The sequence below is a fragment of the Rhea pennata genome, chromosome 1 (assembly GCF_028389875.1).
Source record: "Rhea pennata isolate bPtePen1 chromosome 1, bPtePen1.pri, whole genome shotgun sequence".
Taxonomy (NCBI): domain Eukaryota; kingdom Metazoa; phylum Chordata; class Aves; order Rheiformes; family Rheidae; genus Rhea; species Rhea pennata.
Genome location: NC_084663.1, coordinates 196801160 through 196819728, shown reverse-complemented (window position 1 = coordinate 196819728; position 18569 = coordinate 196801160). Strand labels below are relative to the sequence as shown.

At 41.9% G+C, this 18569-nt stretch overlaps 1 protein-coding gene across 1 annotated transcript in view; it reads right to left on the bottom strand.

Moving 5' to 3' along the window:
• The window catches only part of MICU2 (mitochondrial calcium uptake 2), a 166404-nt gene that overhangs the window by 10024 nt on the left and 137811 nt on the right, over positions 1-18569 (bottom strand). The window contains exon 9 of the mRNA XM_062583607.1: positions 11978-12075. Coding sequence (XP_062439591.1) covers positions 11978-12075 — 98 coding nt within the window. The remainder of the gene's footprint in view (positions 1-11977; positions 12076-18569) is intronic.

Genomic DNA, 18569 nt, shown 5'->3' with positions numbered 1-18569 from the left:
TTATATGGACATCTATCTGGTCCAGTAAAGTAGGTTTACAAGGCTTCCACAATATAGTCAATAAATAATTGAGGCATATTCCTCTACAGTCCACCTTAAGACTTGGCTCACTTTCAAGTCCCCTTACTCACTCTCACAAGGGGATAAAATCCCAGGGGAATTGCTTTTTCTGCAGACATGAAGGAGGCCTCTTGTCTTACAGAGCCGCGAGAGTTTCCTTGTAGTTTGCAAAGCATGCTTTAGTTTTCATACGCAGCTCCTGCCCTTGCAGCTAAGCTAATGAGGTGACTGCTGCTTCTGGCCAGCCAACAACCAGCGCGGGATGGAGGAGAGCGGCCAGCGCAGGCTGGCAGCAGGAGTTCTGCTGCTCTGTACAGCCCCTATGAGACACTGCTGTTTCAGCAGGGACGAGAGAGGAAGGCAGAGACTACCGCCTGGTCTGCAGAGTGCAGACATAAGGGAAAGGCTGGTGGAAGGGTGGCGGGGTGAAGTGCCTAGCTTCCTCCTGGTTGTGGATAAAGATGGTTTGGACAAATATGTCAGTGTCTACAACAGGGCATGCTGCTGTGAGAAGCAGCTGTGGTTGGGGGTACGCAAGAGAACCATTGCCCCTGAAGCATGTCAGAAACTGGCTGCTTTCTACCTTGAAGACCCTGATCCTCAGACTATTTTTTATATCCACTATCTTTGTCCTGGCTAACCAGGTAAGCAGGACCAACATCACAACAGGCCTCCCCTAAAGGCAGGTGGGATCTATGTAGAGCAGTCAGGAAGTCAGTCCAGCCAAGACTGGACCAGGACCATTTTGCTGCATTTTTACTGTGTATGGCAAGGTCTGAGGAGTAGCTAGGATCTGGGACATGTGCTTAGCTGGGAGTCACAAAAGAAACCGTGCAGAATGATAGCTGCATCTTTGACTATAGTCTCCAACCCATTTAATGCTTGGTCTAGGGAAGGAATTGCTTCTGCAAGAGAGATCACTTTCAGAAATACGTCTAAATCGTGGATATAGGGAAACAAAACACCATGTGTTTTATTATCCTGGCTTTTAGTCTGTGAAAGGTGGACACACCTTGTGACAGACAAACAGAGGGTTTGTTATTTGAAGTATGATTATTTATTGGGGGAGCAATTCTCAAATGTTAACTGTACTGGTCATGTTCTTTCATCTTCTCTACATGCTACATTTGCGGATACTGCTTAAGCAGAAGACCCACAGCAATCTGCTCACTGGCTGCTTTCACCATACCAAATAAAGACAAGAGAGCTTAAAGACGAAGCGTTTTTACATGCTGAGGAAGCAACAGGCGACATATGTAGCCAGCTGAAAGGTGCAACAACCCAAAGAGGAAAGGGAAGGGTTTGGCTGTGGCATTTTAAACTTGCATTTGCTTTTGCACCCTCTTCTAGTCTGCTAGAGAATTAAGTGTTATATTTCTCCTGTTGGGTTTTCTACTGCCTTTTCTCAGGCCTGGTTTCTTGCCCATTCCAGTTGCCTTGAGGCAATGATACTGCATACTTCCTACTGCCTGATAACCACATATCTTACTGCACTACTCAGATTAGGGAGGGAAGCTTTACTTATTACTTATTTAGGTACAAAATATTTAATGGATATTTCATTTCAACTTGTAGGCTTGCTCCTGGCAAGGTGGAGTGGGAAGATTTCATGCAATACTAAATGCTACTTGGAGCAGAAGCTGAACTGTGCAATTTAAAATTCAGATGTGATAGTCTCCCATATTACAAAAATTACAATAATATGAATCATCGCATCAGCATTCTAGGTCATTTTTATTCCCAGATGTGAGCGTTAAAAACCTAATGAGATCTTTTTTTAGAGAAAGTTATTAAAAGCTATTTTTAATAACTTTCTAGTTAAAAAGTAAAGCTTGTTACTTATATGCCTAAGACACTACTAGGGATATTTACTTTTGTACCTTCTGGATCACAATGTGATGAGTTTCTGCTAGAAATTCCTTCAAAATTCTTCAGATATTAGGAAAAACAAGCACAGAAATGAAATTCTTGCTCTTCTGAAGTCAATAGGAGCCTGGCCATGGGCTTCTAAGGGGTCCAGGGTCTAGAACTAGAAACAGTGAGGAAGATTCTGCTTTCAGCTGTGCTATACAACTCCAGAGTAATTACAGTGGGCATACTCTTACACTATAGTAGCTGACAATAAAAGCAAGCCCTGAGTATACAAAAAAAGGTAAATCCTTAATTTTTAAGATGGGAAAAAGGCAAGGAACAAACAGCACTTTTAGATAGCCTGCTTTATCCACACTCTTTAAAACACCCATGTTGAAGACTAATGGCCAAATTTGTTATCCTGTTCTAACAGCCTCCAGAAACCTTATCAGGAGCCCTCATTTTGTAATATGCTTTGCAAATCTATAGAAAGAGGGAGTCTCTCAAGACTTTTTGGCAACTCACCTTTCAGAGAAATGACTGGAATGCTGTCATGGATGGCTATGCACTTTTTAGGAAAGACAGGCCAGGGAGGCGAGGTGATGGAGTTGCTCTTTATGTGAGAGAGCAACTGGAATGCATCAAGCTCTGCCTAGGGGTGGTGGAGGAGGAGGCAGTTGAGAGCTTATGGGTAAAGATCAAAGGGCAGGCCGGCATTGGGGACACTGTTGTGGGTGTCTACTACAGGCCACCTGACCAGGAAGAGAAGGTTGATGAAGCCTTCTAGAAGTAGCCTCAAGATCACAGGCCCTGGTTCTCATGGGGGACTTCAATCACCCTGACATCTGCTGGAGGGACTACACAGCAAGGCACAAACAGTCCAGGAGGCTCCTGTAATACAATGATGATAACTTCTTGTCACAAATGATGGAGGAGCCTACAAGGAAGGGTGCCCTGCTGCACCTTGTCCTTACCAACAGAGAGGAACTGGTTAGAGATGTGAAGGTTGGGGGCAGCCTTGGCTGCAGTGACCACGAGATGGTGGAGTTCAGGATCCGGCAGGAAAGGACTAAGGCAACGAGCAGGATTGCATGCCTGGACTTCAGGAGAGTGGACTTTGGGCTCTTCAGAGACCTCCTTGGAGGAATCTCATGGATTAAGGCCCTAGAGGGAAGGGGGATCCAGGAGAGCTGGCTAGTATTCAAACATCACTTCCTCCAAGCTCAAGAGCGGTGCATCCCTGTGAGTAAGAAGTACAGCAAAAGGGGCAGGAGACCTGCATGGGTGAGCAAGGAGCTCCTGGCCAAATTCAGAAAGAAGAAGAAAGTACACAGACTGTGGAAGAGGGGACAGGCTACTTGGGAGAATTATAGGAATGCAGTCAGAGTATGTAGAGATGTGGCGAGGAAGGCTAAGACCCAGCTGGAATTGAGTCTTGCAAGGGATGTTAAGGACAACAGGAAGGGCTTCTTCAAATGCATCATCAGCAAGAGGAGGACTAGGGAAAATGTGGGCCCACTACTGAATGGGGTGGGGCCCTGGTGACAAGGGATACAGAGAAGGCAGAATTACTGAATGCCTTCTTTGCTTCAGTCTTCACTGCTAAGGGCAGCCCTCAGGAATCCTGGAACCTGGACGTGATGGAGAAAGTCTGGAGAAGGGAAGACTTTCCTTTGGTTGAGGAGGAAAGGATTAGAGACCTTCTGGGCAGGCTAGACATCCACAAATCCATGGGCCCAGACAGGATGCACCCACGGGTACTGAGGGAGCTGGTGGATGTTGTTGCCAAGCCGCTCTCCATCATCTTTGAAAAGTCATGGAGAACTGGAGAGGTGCCTGAGGATGGGAAGAAAGCCAATGTCACTTCAGTCTTCAAAAAGGGCAAGAAGGAGGACCCAGGCAACTACAGGCCGGTCAGCCTCACCTCCATCCCTGGAAAGGTGATGGAACAGCTCATTCTGAACATTATCTCCAGACATATGGAGGAGGAGAAGTTGATCAGAAGTAGCCAGCATGGATTCACCAAGGGAAAATCCTGCTTAACCAACCTGATAGCCTTCTCTGATGGAATGACTGGCTGGGTAGATGAGGGGAGAGCCGGGTATGTTGTCTCCCTTGACTTCAGCAAGGCTTTCGACACTGTCTCCCATCACATCCTCCTAGATAAGCTCAGGAAGTGTGGGTTAGACGAGTGGACAGGGAGGTGGATTGAGAACTGGCTGAAAGGCAGAGCTCAGAGGGTCGTCATCAGTGGCGTGGAGTCTAGTTGGAGGCCTGTGGTTAGTGGCGTCCCCCAGGGTGCAGTCCTGGGTCCCATCCTGTTCAACGTGTTCATCAATGACCTGGATGAGGGGATGGAGTGCCTCCTCAGCAAGTTTGCTGATGATACCAAGCTGGGAGGAGTGGCTGACACACCTGAGGGCTGTGCTGCCACTCAGAGAGACCTGGACAGGCTGGAGAGCTGGGCAGAGAGGAACCTCATGAGGTTCAACAAGGGCAAGTGCAGAGTCCTGCACCCAGGGAAAAATAACCCTAGGCACCAGTACAAGTTGGGGGCTGACCTTCTGGAGAGCAGCTCTGCAGAGAAGGACCTGGGAGTGCTGGTGGATGACAAGATGAGCCAGCAAGGTGCCCTTGCGGCCAAGAAGGCCAATGGTCTCCTGGGGTGCATTGGGAAGAGTGTTGCCAGCAGGTGGAGGGAGGTGATCCTGCCCCTCTACGCAGCCCTGGGGAGGCCTTATCTTGAGTCCTGTGTCCAGTTCTGGGCTCCCCACTACAAGAGAGACATGGAGCTACTGGAGAGTGTCCAGCGTAGGGCTACGAGGATGATCAGAGGGCTGGAGCATCTGCCCTCTGAGGAACGGCTGCGAGAGCTGGGCATCTTCAGCCTGGGGAAGAGAAGACTGAGGGGGGATCTTATAAATGTGTACAAGCACCTGAAGGGAGGGTGTCAAGAGGATGGGGGAAAACTCTTTTCAGTTGTCCCATGTGACAGGATGTGAGGGAATGGGCAGAAATTGAAGCACAGGAAGTCCCGCCTGAATGTGAGGGGGAATTTCTTCCCTGTGAAAGTGACGGAGCACTGGCACAGGTTGCCCAGAGAGGTTGTGGAGTCTCCTTCTCTGGAGATCTTCAAGGCCCGCCTGGATGCAACCCTGTCTACCATGCTCTAGGTGACCCTGCTTGAGCAGGGAGGCTGGACTAGACGATCTCCAGAGGTCCCTTCCAACCTTACTGATTCTATGATTCTATGATTCTATGCTGAAATGAAGAACTAGCTTGGTATATTCCTTATGGCATATGAAGTAGCAGAATGAAGCACAAAGGGAAAGGTAGAGAAAGTTTCCCTTCATACTTGACCTGTACTGAAAGTTTGTACAGAGCTTTAATACTCAAATATGGAACTGACCAGTGCTTGTGGCACTAATGTGTAGGAAGGAAATGTAACAACCAAGATTGTGTGGAAACATCACCCAGCATCTGAACTCTAACGAGGCTCCTCTTTGGACACTGGAGTCTGCTGAAGATTTGATAGTCCTCTATGCAGGAAAGGACTGGTACAATCCAGCTGCAAGGCTGCCTCTTTGCAAATCTCACTTTCCAAAACAGAATATAGAAACTCTGATACTGACTTGACAATAAGCTTTGCAGAACTTCATATATATGCTCATAAATCCAGTTTTGCAAACCGCAGGACAGTTCAGGAATCTCACAGTTTTCAGAATTACAGCAAAAAAAGCATGATTTAATGTCCTCAAACATTTCTCACTCAAATATAAAAAAGCTATATATTTTCATTTATAAACATTTTGTAGAAACTAACCAAGCTATTCCTCTGGTAGGTGTGTAGGAAAGGAAGAAATGGAGATTCTTCTTAACCTTATTAATATTTGGGAAATGTTCAAATTCATTTGTGATATGAATACATAATCATGAAGTGAGATTTTGCATCTATCTTTTCCATGTTCTCACTGTCTGACACTGTCTAAGTTTGCTGGGGTTTCATGTCCATACATATACTTGTATCTGTGTATATATGTACACACAGACAAGTAAGAAGGCAACCATAAATCTGTTTTTGCAAAGCACTTCTAAATCCCTAGATGAAAATCATCACAAATGTACAAACTATCATCACAGCAGTAGTGATGCTGCTTGATGAGGCTAGTTGGAAGAGATTCTGCATCCATGCATCAGCATAAACATGGAAAAGCACAAAATTTCAGCACTAGCAGTGTGGTCCATTCTAGGTCATTATGGTTTAAAAACTTCAAATTAAATGTAGCAAGGAATTTCAGAACACTGAAAGAGCAGAACAGGACAGGTAAAGTAAAAGTTTTTGTATGGTCATACAATTTGTGGTATTTGAGCTAAAGCAAAAAAAAAAGTAACAATGAATAAAGAATATTTCTGCTGCACAATTCTATTAATGTATATGAAGTTTGGAAGCAACAAATCAGGTAAGAAAACACTGTAAAAAGGATTGGGAAAATGCCCATTTTTTAACCATACCAGAAAATAATCTTTGTAAGTCATTTGTAAACCAGAAAAAATAGAGCCATTACAGTTTTTTGTATTTTCTTTCCATATTCTGTACTTCTTCTTTTTCCCCTCCCCCTCCGTCCCTTTCCTTCAAGTAGATTGTGAGAGACTTAAGCTTGTTTGCGGACAGATTACCAAAAAAAAAAAAAATCATAGCAGTCGTAAACTGTTTTGTGAGTAAATTACTGTCTCCTCTTTTATTTAGGATTAGACATGCTTAAATAAGATCAGTAAGGGACTTTTTCAGAAAAAAAAGTTGCTGTCAAGAAGAAACGCTTGCTATACCTAGAAAACTATTTAGTTTTCTACCTAGAAAGAAGGAAAAAAATATATAAAGCACTGCTGAAATGCAGAGTGCAAGTGAAATGCTTTTGGAAGGAAAAGCCCCAAAATGGTTTCTGTGTCTCAAAAAATAGGGACAACTACCATGCATGAAAAAAGCCTGGAATTCCAATGACTTTCTGGCTTCATGTTTGAAATCTGACATTCTGTAAAATGAGGCTTGGTATTAGAGGCTGACATTATTGCTGAGATGTAAAACTCGGTGGTGGTTGCCTGAAACTGAAATGTTTTCAGGTCTTCTGAGAGAAAAGGTATGACCTGCTGTAGTTTCTTGTATTAAATTAACCCTTCTTTGTTACATCACTTCACCTTTAGTGCATATTGCTCTATACCTTCTTAAACTGTTCTAATGGAACAATTATTCCCATTATTTGGCCAGGAGGCACCACCTTTACTAGTGATGTATGCAAACTTATTCCAGAATAATTCAGATTAACACTGCCTAACTTTGCCAGGGAAACCAGCTGTTGATTTTGAAGATCTGAATGGTGATATTAAGGAAAATAGAGCTGGCAAGAAATTATGTAGCAGTTTTGAGCTGAATATGTGTTCCTTGACTCAAGAAGATTGAGATCTTAAGCTTTAAGACCTCTGAAATGTCCTTGTTCCTATAAGAAAGACATAGGATTCCGATTCTTTGATTCCTTCCACAACTTCTAAGCAGGCATTGGGGAAGCTGCAGAATGAAGCAGGAATCCCACCATTAGATGCCTGCTGCTCAAGAGAAAAAGAAAATGAGCAGCTTTCATTGTTGCCTATGTTCTGCAGGACTATGTCCTCGGCCCTGATGGGATGCACCCATGAATGCTGAGGGAGACGGTGGATGTTATTGCTAGGCCACTCTCCATCACCTTTGAAAGGTCATGTAGAACAGGACAGGCGCTTGAGGAAGAAAGCCAATGTCACTCCAGTCTTTGCAAAGTGCAAGAAGGAGGATCCAGGAAACTACAGGCCAGTCAGCCTCACCTCCATCCCTGGAAAGGTGATGGAGCAGCTCATTCTGGATGTCATCTCCAAGCATATAGAGGAAAAGAAGGTGGTCGGCAGCAGTCAGCATGGATTCACCGTGGGGAAAGCTTAACCAATCTGATAGCCTTCTCTGATGGAATGACTGGCTGGGTAGATGAGGGGAGAGCCGGGTATGTTGTCTCCCTTGACTTCAGGGCGAAGGCTTTCGACACTGTCTCCCATCACATCCTCCTACATAAGCTCAGGAAGTGTGGGTTACATATCTGGATAGTGAGGTGGGTTGAGAACTGGCTGAAAGGCAGAGCTCAGAGGGTCATCATCAGTGGCGTGGAGTCTAGTTGGAGTCCTGTAGCTAGTGGTATTCCCTGGGGGTCAGTACTGAGCCCAGTCTTATTAAACTTACTCATCAATGACCTGGATGAAAGGACTGTGCCTCCTCAACAAGTTTGCTGATGATATCAAACTAAGAGGAGTGGCTGACACACCTGAGGGCTGTGCTGCCATTCAGAGACACCTGGACAGGCTGAAGAAGTGGGCAGAGAGAAAATTCTCTGAAGTTCAACAAGGCCAAGTGCAGGGTCCTGCAGCTAGGGAGGAATAACCCCATGCAACAGAACAGGCTGGGGGCTGACCTGCTGGAAAGCAGCTCTGCGGAGAAGAACCTGGGAGTTTTGGTGGACAAGTTGACCATGAGCCAGCAATGTGCTCTTGTGGCCAAGAAGGCCAATGGTATCCTGGTGTGCATTAGGAAGGGAGTCGAGGGAGGTGATCCTCCTCCTCTACTCAGCTGTGGTGAGGCTACATCTGGAGTACTGTGTCCAATTCTGGGCTCCCCAGTACAACAGAGGTATGGCACTACTGCAGAGTGTCCAGCATAGGGCTACAAAGATGGTTAGAAGACTGGAGCATCTCTCTTATGAGGAACGTCTGCGAGAGCTGGGCCTGTTTAGCCTGAAGAAGAGAAGACTGAGAGGGGATCTTATCAATGTCTACAAATACCTTAAGGGAACATGTCAAGTGGATGGGGCTGGACTCTTTTCATAAATGCCAAGCGACAGGACAAGAGGCAATGTGTACAAACCAAAATCCAGAAAATTCCACCTGAATATGAGAAGAACTTCTTTCCTGTGAGAGTGACAGAGCACTGGAACAGGCTGCCCAGAGAGGTTGTGGAGTCTCCTTCTCTGGAGATATTCAAAAGCTGCCTGGATGTGATCCTGTCTAACGTACTCTAGGTGACCCTGCTTGAGCAGGGGGGTTGGACTGGATGATCTCCAGAGGTCCCTTCCAATCTCAACCATCTGTGTGAATCTGAGAAATGAGCTTGACTAGACACAAAATACCTATGAAAAGATTACTTCTTTACTTCCACGTGCACAGCAGCTCAAGACAAACTAATTTTCTTTTTCCTTCTGTTTCATGGTCTCATTCTTTATGTCCAATAAAAAGCAACTTGTGGACTGTCCTTGAGTGCACCATCTATCATGACTTCCAAAGAACCACACATCAGGCAGAGATGGCAGCACTGCGTGCTTAAATGTTTTTCCTCTCTGCAGTCAATATGCCACCTGTCTTTGGGGCTGGGGAGAGGAGGCAAAAGAGCGGACTTAGAGCAGCTCTACATTGCCTGAGGAGTTGTAGATGGTTTCTGTCTTCTTTGTGCCATCTGAATGCAAAGAAAGCAGAACAGGGGAAAATATTTGCCCTGATATATTGACTGTGGCCCTCTGATATTTTTTAAATCATTGTTTTGTGGGCTACAAGTGTTGAACATCATAGGTATACACGAAGATACAGATGGTTACACACTCACAAAAGAATATTTTAAAGTCAGCCAAAGAAACTGAAAAAGAAGCATTAGTAAAATATATGTAAGTAATGAGGTGAGAATATTAGCCTCTGCTTTCTGAACTCCCTTATAAGTACAATGAAATTTCACAAAGAAACCATTCCTGGAATTTTTTTATTATAATTTTCAAGGACTCTACCGCACGGTGCTATCTGTATATACAAGTAATGTGACAAGTTTTAGTGTGTCCTAATCAAATTTAACCATCCCTACTTTCTAATAGGTACTACACTGATCAATGAAAGGCTTTCTAAGCAAGAACTTGGAAAATGATAAAAGCATTTACCATCATTATTTTCTGCTTTGACAATGATCTATGTCTGTACAGCTCATCAGTCATCTCTTGTAAAAACAGCATGGCACTTTGATCAAACAGCCAACAATAGCTTCCCATGTAAGGTAAAATGTTATGAGCAGCCATCACATAGAAATTACATTTTCTCTGAACAATAGGAACCCAGAAATGATGTGCTTGATTTACTTGCAAATAAAATCATGTGAAAAGTGATATCTTCGCACAGGTTAAAAAGACACCGATCCTTTTATTCACCTTTCTGTGTGTTAAACAAACTTGGCTGTCATGTTGCGACTGACATGGAGTGTATATGCAGTGATAAAGAGGCACATTCCAACTCCATGAAAAATAACTGCCACTGTTGAAAAATTACCTGCATTAAACCTTACATGTATCCCACAAAATTTAAGAGCACGATGTGGGAGTTTGATTTTGATTACAGGCCTCTATCTGTGTGGTAGGCAAAGGTCTTTAACCTGCATGTTCTGAACGTATTAGGTACATAGTTTTATCAGTGTCGTGCCTCACTGGGTCAACGTAGGATTTTATCTAAAACCTGAGGCATTCCAGTTTACACTGTATATGCAAACACAACCTTTTACTAGTGCTCTCTGTCTTTTGTTTCATTTAGAGGACCTATGCTATACAGATGAGAGCTGTAGGCATCTTAAACTTATTTCACTCATTCAGCTTTTCATTGAATCAAGGTCTTCAGAAGAGAAAGGCTGTTTATTTGGCGACTGGTATGTGCCTGAGTCAGTGGAGTGGAACACCCTGCAGTGTTAGGAAAACTGTCACTCTTCCTTTTTCATTCTAGCTTTCCCCAAACCTCTACTGATTGCAACAACATCCATTTTTAAGAGAGCTGACAGATTCCCCTGCTTCTGAATATAAATTGAAATATACATATTATCCTGACTTATTTTTGCAGATCACAAACAATTGATTATTTTTGTAGAAAAAGTACTAATAATGTAGCTAATCTCCTCTTGATGTTGTGTTATGAGACAGGTTTGAAGATGCCTGCAGGTATTTAGGCACTTAGCTTCCATTTATCTCAATGAAAGAGGATGCATTTGGATTCTGGGCTCAAGTTCACATGGGAAAATGTGGTGTCTTGAATTGATATGGGAAAAACTTATCTCCCAACTAACAGGGTTTTAAGCAATTAGCTTGTGATGGTATGTAGGTAGTGGTCATCATTACTGATTGAAATAAAAATTGGAAGAAAGAATCCCATCCAATTAAAACACCAACAGCTGATACGCTACTGGGATTTGAAGCTGAAAGGAACAAAAGCAGAACTCCATATTCAGATGCAGACAAGGAAAACAGTATCTTTCTGAAATGTACGTGATGTATAAAATGAATGACTCCCTATATCAGAACTTTTTATTACCTTCTGATTTTACAAAGCTTACAGTGAAATAGACTGGTGTAAGACTGGCTGTCACATGCTTCAGGAAGCAATGGTCACTCGGCATTTCATTGCAGTTTCATGTAGATGTGGTGTTTATCTTCTGGCTTAATCTGAGTTCTGGCTTGAGTGCCATGAAGTACCTGCACAGTCCCCTTGCAAAAGCACTTCAAAAGGTAAAAGAAAAGGCATGGCTAAAGTCTGAACAGAAGCTGGAATTTGAAGTGAGAAGTTGCCTGTATGCTACCCTAAGAGCCAGAGGGAGGGTGCAGGGTGTAGGTCTCCAATGTTTTTTGTTGATCGTCAGTCACTGTTTTGGTGATTTGACCAAGAAAAATGCTCCTCAGTTATACTGCCTGAAGCTATGCCACCAAACAGCTGCCAAGAATGGTAGTCCCAACCCTCATGGCCTCCAGTCCCACTGCTGCTTTTGAGCTCATCGTGGTGCTCAGCTGCTTCTGCCGACAGCAGACTCCAAGAGCTAAACTACAAAGTTAACCAGGCAAAATCATGAATAGCCTCCTGCTTGCTTACCTGCTTAACTTTGTGAACCAACTCAGTGTGAGGGCAGATTAATCTCTGCATTAGTGCAAAGTAGAGGGAGTAGGAATAGGATTGGTTGCTGTTAGACTTGAGTATCTGAAAAAAATACCTGAAAAACTCAGAATAGCGAAGTTTTTCCTTTCCTTCTCTTCCAAAGAAATGTACCAGTAACATGGTATTAACACCAGAGTCTTCAAATTCTGCTCCCTGTAAAACAAAAACCTATGACTAATTACTATGCATTGACTGACTATTGCTATCTATTCAACACTAATCTTGAAATATTTTGAACTAGAATTTTACAAGATACCACTGTAATTTAATTACTGTTCCCAAAGCTATTGCATACGAATCTCAGAGCTGAATAATTCCTCCACCTGTACGAGAAACAATGCATTATATGCTCTGCTTCTAATATATCCGATACAAAGATTGAATACATTTTATAACTTCCTTTTTTGCATTTTATTAGAACTTAGAGATTGCTAGTTACATTTTTAAAACGCTTGACACAGCTGAATACAGATGTTAAAAAGTTAACATCTTTGTAAAAAAAAAAAAAGTGTTTTAATCAGATCTTTCAGATTTGTTCCAGCCATTCGCAAACTCTGTTCTGTAAATTCATTCATGACTTAGTCTATGGAACAAAACTGGAAAAACATATTCACAGTGTTCTCTCATAATATGTTTTATATGGCTTATTGCCAAATTTCATTTTTCTTTTTTTTCCTGTATTTTATTTAATCTGATAAAAAGAGTTACGCAGAAAAAAGATGCACATTATTTCAACTCAGAAATCTGTATCAGCATCTTTAACAAGCCTAAAGCCACACATAATGCTGGATATCTGTTTTGTTCTTCTTTCAGCACTAGCATAGTGGCATTTCTTTGAACACAACAAAACACTAAGAAACATGAAGAGATTTTTTTTTTTCCAAGTCTGGGGGGATTTCAACAAACTATTCTTATGACATCTAAATAGCCTCTGTGTCTTTTATCTGGCTGAAGAGGTAAGAAGACAGACAAGAGTCTATTCATAAGATTTAATACTAATGGTTATTTAGCTTTCAGCATCATCAGTAACAAGTCCCATTAGTCCACTGTGTGTTTCATGCTTACTGCATATGTGACACAATATTTTATCATTAAAGAGGTAACAGTCCTCATTTCTACTGCAAGTCACAATTCATTAAATGCCAGCGATAGGAAGTAAGTATGAATGAAACTAGAAAAAACCTTTCAAGTCATATGCAATCTGCACTTACTGAACTTTAACATTTAGCTGTAGACAAAGAATATTTAAATACCCACAAGGTCCATGCTTCTCAAGTTTAAGCAGTTCGGATTACGAGGCAGACAGATACATAAAGATTCCTGTATGCTTATTTGAAAATAAAACCCAAACTACTTATGTCAGAATGCAAGGTTTTGTGGAGGGAAACAGAGAAGAATCAAAACATATCTCAATGTAGTAAACTTCTCATCTGCTTTTTGTGCTTCTAGTTTATAGGTTTAAAGGAGACTTGGAAAATGCAAAAAAAAAAAAAAAAAAAAAAAATTGCTGAAGTAACATTTAGAGTTGAACTCCTGATTACATGATTTAATGCTTCTAGTAACTCATTTTTAACTATGACTACATATCAAAATCAGAGTTGCATTGAAAGTATGCTGAAAAACAAGGTTTAACTAATTTCAAAAACTAAGTCTGCCACAGAAAAAAGTTTTTTTTTCTATTCAGGTTTCTGTACTTATAAGCTAGCAGACATACAAACAATACCTATCTCATCTTATCTAAGATGACAAAGCCTATCCCTGGATTTATAACAAATATGCACCTACTTGTTGGCTACCCTCTTTATCAGTTGAAATTCCAAGGTGGAACTGGCAGATGTCCAAGCACTATGTTAGAGTTAAATGTATTTTAAAACTACAAAAAAGTACAGTTCTTTAAAACAGAATATGCAATAGGAAACCAGAGAGAGTACAGCTTCAGGGTAAAATTTCAAAAAACTGCTTTTGCTAGGGTTAATGCTATTAAATTAAAATACATGTTAGTACAAATTCCTTTTTGTCCATGGAATCATTAGGAGCTTTTGCTGTTGAACTGTATAAATTAGTACCAACATGACAAATCTTTGTTAGAAGATAATGAGAGCTCTATTAATATTTCCAACACCTCACCCTCTTCAGCTTAGGTAAAAGAATAACCTACACTTGGAATGTCTCTCTTGGCAATGAGAGTGAAATGGTAACCTAATCTTAAAGCTGTAAAAAAGACCAGACTGCAACTAACTTTCAGTCACAGAGCCACCACCTAGATTTAGTGAAATTTTGTACTATGGTGTCTCTCGTGGCTTCAGCCCTCAGTAGGTGCCTGCAGCCCCTTTCTGAGCTTATGGAAAGGAAGCTCAGGCACAGAGCAGAGAAGGGATAGTGACAACTTTTGAGTCTTACCCTGATGTGAACGTGGTTGGAGTGCGGACACGTGTCTAGACTGGGGAGCCTGAGCTGAGGACGTGTCCTGGGTCCACTTGTTCAGATAAAGAATCCCAGAGATCAAGCTCTGATGCCACACAAGTCTATATGAACTAAGGAACATGTGTGTACACATTATAAATATAAGCTTACATTCCTAGAGTAATTTCAACTCTTGGTACACTTTTCGAAAGCACCATGAACTGCTAAATTATGCAATTCCTCCATTTTAAACAACATCAGGTAACATATTTATTTCTTTATTATATTACACAGACTGGTAGAATAGAAGCCACATGCTGCAAACGCTGAGTCACAGCGCAGACCTAACTCTGCAGCTCTCCACTGAGCTTCCGACATTTATGACCTGACACTGCAGCAAGTAGCAACAAGTGCCACTGAGAAGTAACTTATCACATAGTGAGATGAGTTTTCAGAATAATGTACCTGATTTTCGAAACACATCTGAACTGTTAATAGACTGACTGTCTCTAGAGTCTCACCACCTTTCCCTGCAGAATTCACTAAAGGCATGACTGGAAATTATTAACATCTGTAACATGTTCCTTGTTCTCTTACTTGCTTCCTGGAAGAGGATGTTAATCATGCCATGTTTTGTTTTGATAGAAAATTTAAAAACAACATATATTATGGATTTGATTTTTGAGGTAAATAGCAAATGAAGAACTGGGACATAAAGAAGAGTCAAGGAGAAAAGTATCTTAGCTTCTATCTGCTAACAACGACCTGAATCTTTCTAAGGTTAAGACCAAATCTTTCCAAATTTTTCTGAGTGGCCTCTTCTCTGAAGCTTTCTGTGAATCTGGAGAGTCTCCAAGATGTTGGGATATATCCCAGAATTCAGTTCTGGGAAGTAGTTTCTGAAGATATATGCATTATGATATTAATCCTACTAGGTTCATCTAGTCAAAAGAAGTGTAACCGGACAGGCAAACTAGTGAGACTGGGAGATCCCGGTCTCCAGCCTTTTTGGCAAAGCCCAGACAGCTTAAAGTGGGCCCCAGAACGAACAGCATAAAATTTTATGATGTATCAGCTTTAATCCTGTAAATCTATACCACTGTTTTAATGTACTGCAAAGTACTTTCTCTAACTTGGTAGGCTTCAAGAATATATCAGATCTAGTACAGATAGGCTAAACTGTATATATTTTTTCTAGAGAGGGTGTAACAGACAATACCTGAGATCTGATGGACAATTTTCCAAACAACAAACAATCTATATCTAGCATTCAACAATATCTGGCATTCCCACTACCTAAAGGTTAGTTGTTCTATAGTGACAACTATGCCATGGAATTGGTAGGTTGTACTGTTCGTGTCTTCAGCAAGGCAGAAAATGTAACTTTGTTCTTCCAACGTTAATATCCTTTCAGCACATCTCCCAGAGTCCTGCCTCAGTTCGTCAGGATATGCAGCATAAAAAAGTCCAGCCAACTAGGCTAAAAGCTTATCTGGAAGCAAATGTTTTGGGACATACTTTATAATAAAAACAGGAACAGATTCAAACTAGTTTTGCTGCCAGCAGGTTGAGAGGGACAAAATCGTGCTGCGTCGAGCCGTCAGGGAATGGCGCTGTGCATTGTGAAGCTGGAGAGGATCAGACTGGTGCAATGCAGGTAGCTGGGGAAAGCAGTTTCCACGCTCAGTTGGGCAGAGCCCCTCTCAAAAATTCAACCTCTGTCTCCCTATCACACTACATTTTAAAAATATTAATTTCCTTAGGAGGCAGAGAATTCGTAACTAGGAACCCCCTCATGAGATACTATGCTCTAAGCATCACATTCTTTTGATTAATGTTAATTTGGCCTCAAAGGCAAACCGTAAGCATTCTCAGCCTGCTTAAATCTCCTTGCTCTCTAGGCTAAAACAGACTCTAGACTGACTGTGACCAATTTCCCCATCTCACTGTGCATACGTGTTCCCATGTAGTCCATGTTCAGCTGCTCTCTGCAGTTTCGGTTATCCCCAGTATGCCCACTGCATACACTTACGTGCAGCACTTCCAGTTTATTCCAAATAATTTTATAGCCAAAGGCGTTACTTAGACTCGAGAGATTAGGAAAAAATTATTACAGTTTTGAATCAAGGACTAGTGTTAGTGTCTGGCCAAACTGTGCATCTTCCTCGGCCTGTCACGAGGCCGCACCGATATCTAGCTTCTGCAGCTATTTAATTTAGAAGGGTTTCAGACTAGGCTAAGTAGCTGAGATTAAAGGGGTAACATTGTCTCACGCATCTGTGAAACAGAAAAGCAAAGTGACTAGAGGGAGAGAATTTCACTATTAAAGTCAAATCAAATGTACTTGCAGAAGAGGTACCTAGCAAGGTATCAGAAAGATGCGTACCTCTTGTGAGGCTACAATGTCATCAGAGCACTTGGAAAAACAAAACCATGTCCTTGTCGGTGAGGTAGAGCAATGACCCAAGCACTAGCTAAATGTTTTACAAAACACGCAAATAATTTGAAACTTGGTGTGAAAATGTGCTCAGCACAGCATTCAGAACCATATGCTTAATGATTTGGAAACTAGACATAGCACATAGTATTTCCCAACAAGAATTCCATTTTAAGAACAAATATTGAACATTCTGTATTGAATCATTCCTTTCCTAATAGTAACTAAAATTAATTTCTAACTTTAGCCATTACACAAATTAGAGGTATCGAAACTGCTTGTTAACTCATTAATCTAAATTGAAGGGCCCAAGAGCAAAGTCCTCGGTCAGGACGGCTCGGCTGCAGTCCAGATATCTGCAAATATTAGTGCAGGTTTCACTACCGGCATGCCAACACGCGTAACGCCGTTTCGGCCGCCCTTTTAGGAACTGGGGGGCACGGAGCAAAAGCAGCAAATAGGGCCGTTAACTGGGCAACAACTTTTTCAAAATATACCAAACTCTAGCAGCTCGTGCACTTCCCTATAACATGCTACAGCAAAGCAACTGCCCTGTCCGCCCTCCGCAAAGCCGCTCGAATGCTCAGCGGGACGACCCAGGTGAAACGGGCTGCGCTGGGGGGCCAGACGCAGCGTTTCCCTCGGCCTCGGCGAAGACAGCCGAGCCGAGGCGGTCACTGCCTCTGTGCCTCCTGCACCACTTTCTCCAGCCCAGCTAGAGAGAAGCAGGCGCTCAGTCCCGCACCTCTCCGTCGCGGCGCGCATGCCTCTGCTACGGGCAAATCCGACGGCCTCTCTGCAAAAATCTGCAAGGGACTTCCTGAGAGACCAGTTGGAGTTGAGCTAGACAGATGTTCTGCCTTTTCTTCCAGCATCAATAATAAAATTGGAAAAAGAAAATCCCTGAACTGAAATCCCATATTTATTTGGATGAGTTCACTGCAGTCCGTTCAAGAGCCACTACTAAGCGGCAAAATTTTGAACTCTAGGTGAGTAACTCAAAGCGTCAGTAAAAAAAGACAGAGATACAAGAATCCTCGGAGCACAGCAAACAAAAACTTTCTTTTCGTTTTCCTAACACAATATACCTACAAATACTGAGTGGTATCTCCAAACCACAAACAAATGGCTGGTACACACTGGTCAGGGAGCATACCTGGCTATATCTAACCTTGTGCTGAAATAATAGTATCATATAATACAATACAATACAAATATATTTAATCGGGCGGTTAAATAAAGATTTAAACAGATTTAACATTTATTTTCATAGGTGAGAGACATTATCGTCTGGTATCTAAGACAGCTTTGGGATTATTTTGAAAGCTCAGCAAACTCTTACACAAATTATGACAGTGTTGTGGAAGTGCAGAACTACCCTAAACACCAAAGTCCCGTTGCAATAATCTAGCTTTCAAAGAACACTGCCAAAATAAAAGCCATATTTTTATGTATTGACTTTTTACCTGCTTTGCTTGAAAGTAATACTATGACTACTGCAAGTGTTAGAAATAAGAGGAAAAAAAACCCCATTTGTATTGACACTGCATTGTATGCAGTCAGATTTGCTGCTTATAAAAAACTTCGTTTGTGAGAGAGATAGGTAACAAAATAAAAATTGAAAAAAAAAAAAGAAAAAATATAATTTGGACTCTGTCCAATAGAAACATAGATAACAGAAGAATTTTGAGACAGCTTTACTCCCTGAATTATTTAATTCCTTTTTTGAATAGACTATAATTCCACTTATAATCTGCTAATTGTATTAAATAATATTTTCTCATTAAAATAACTTCAGATTTTTTTT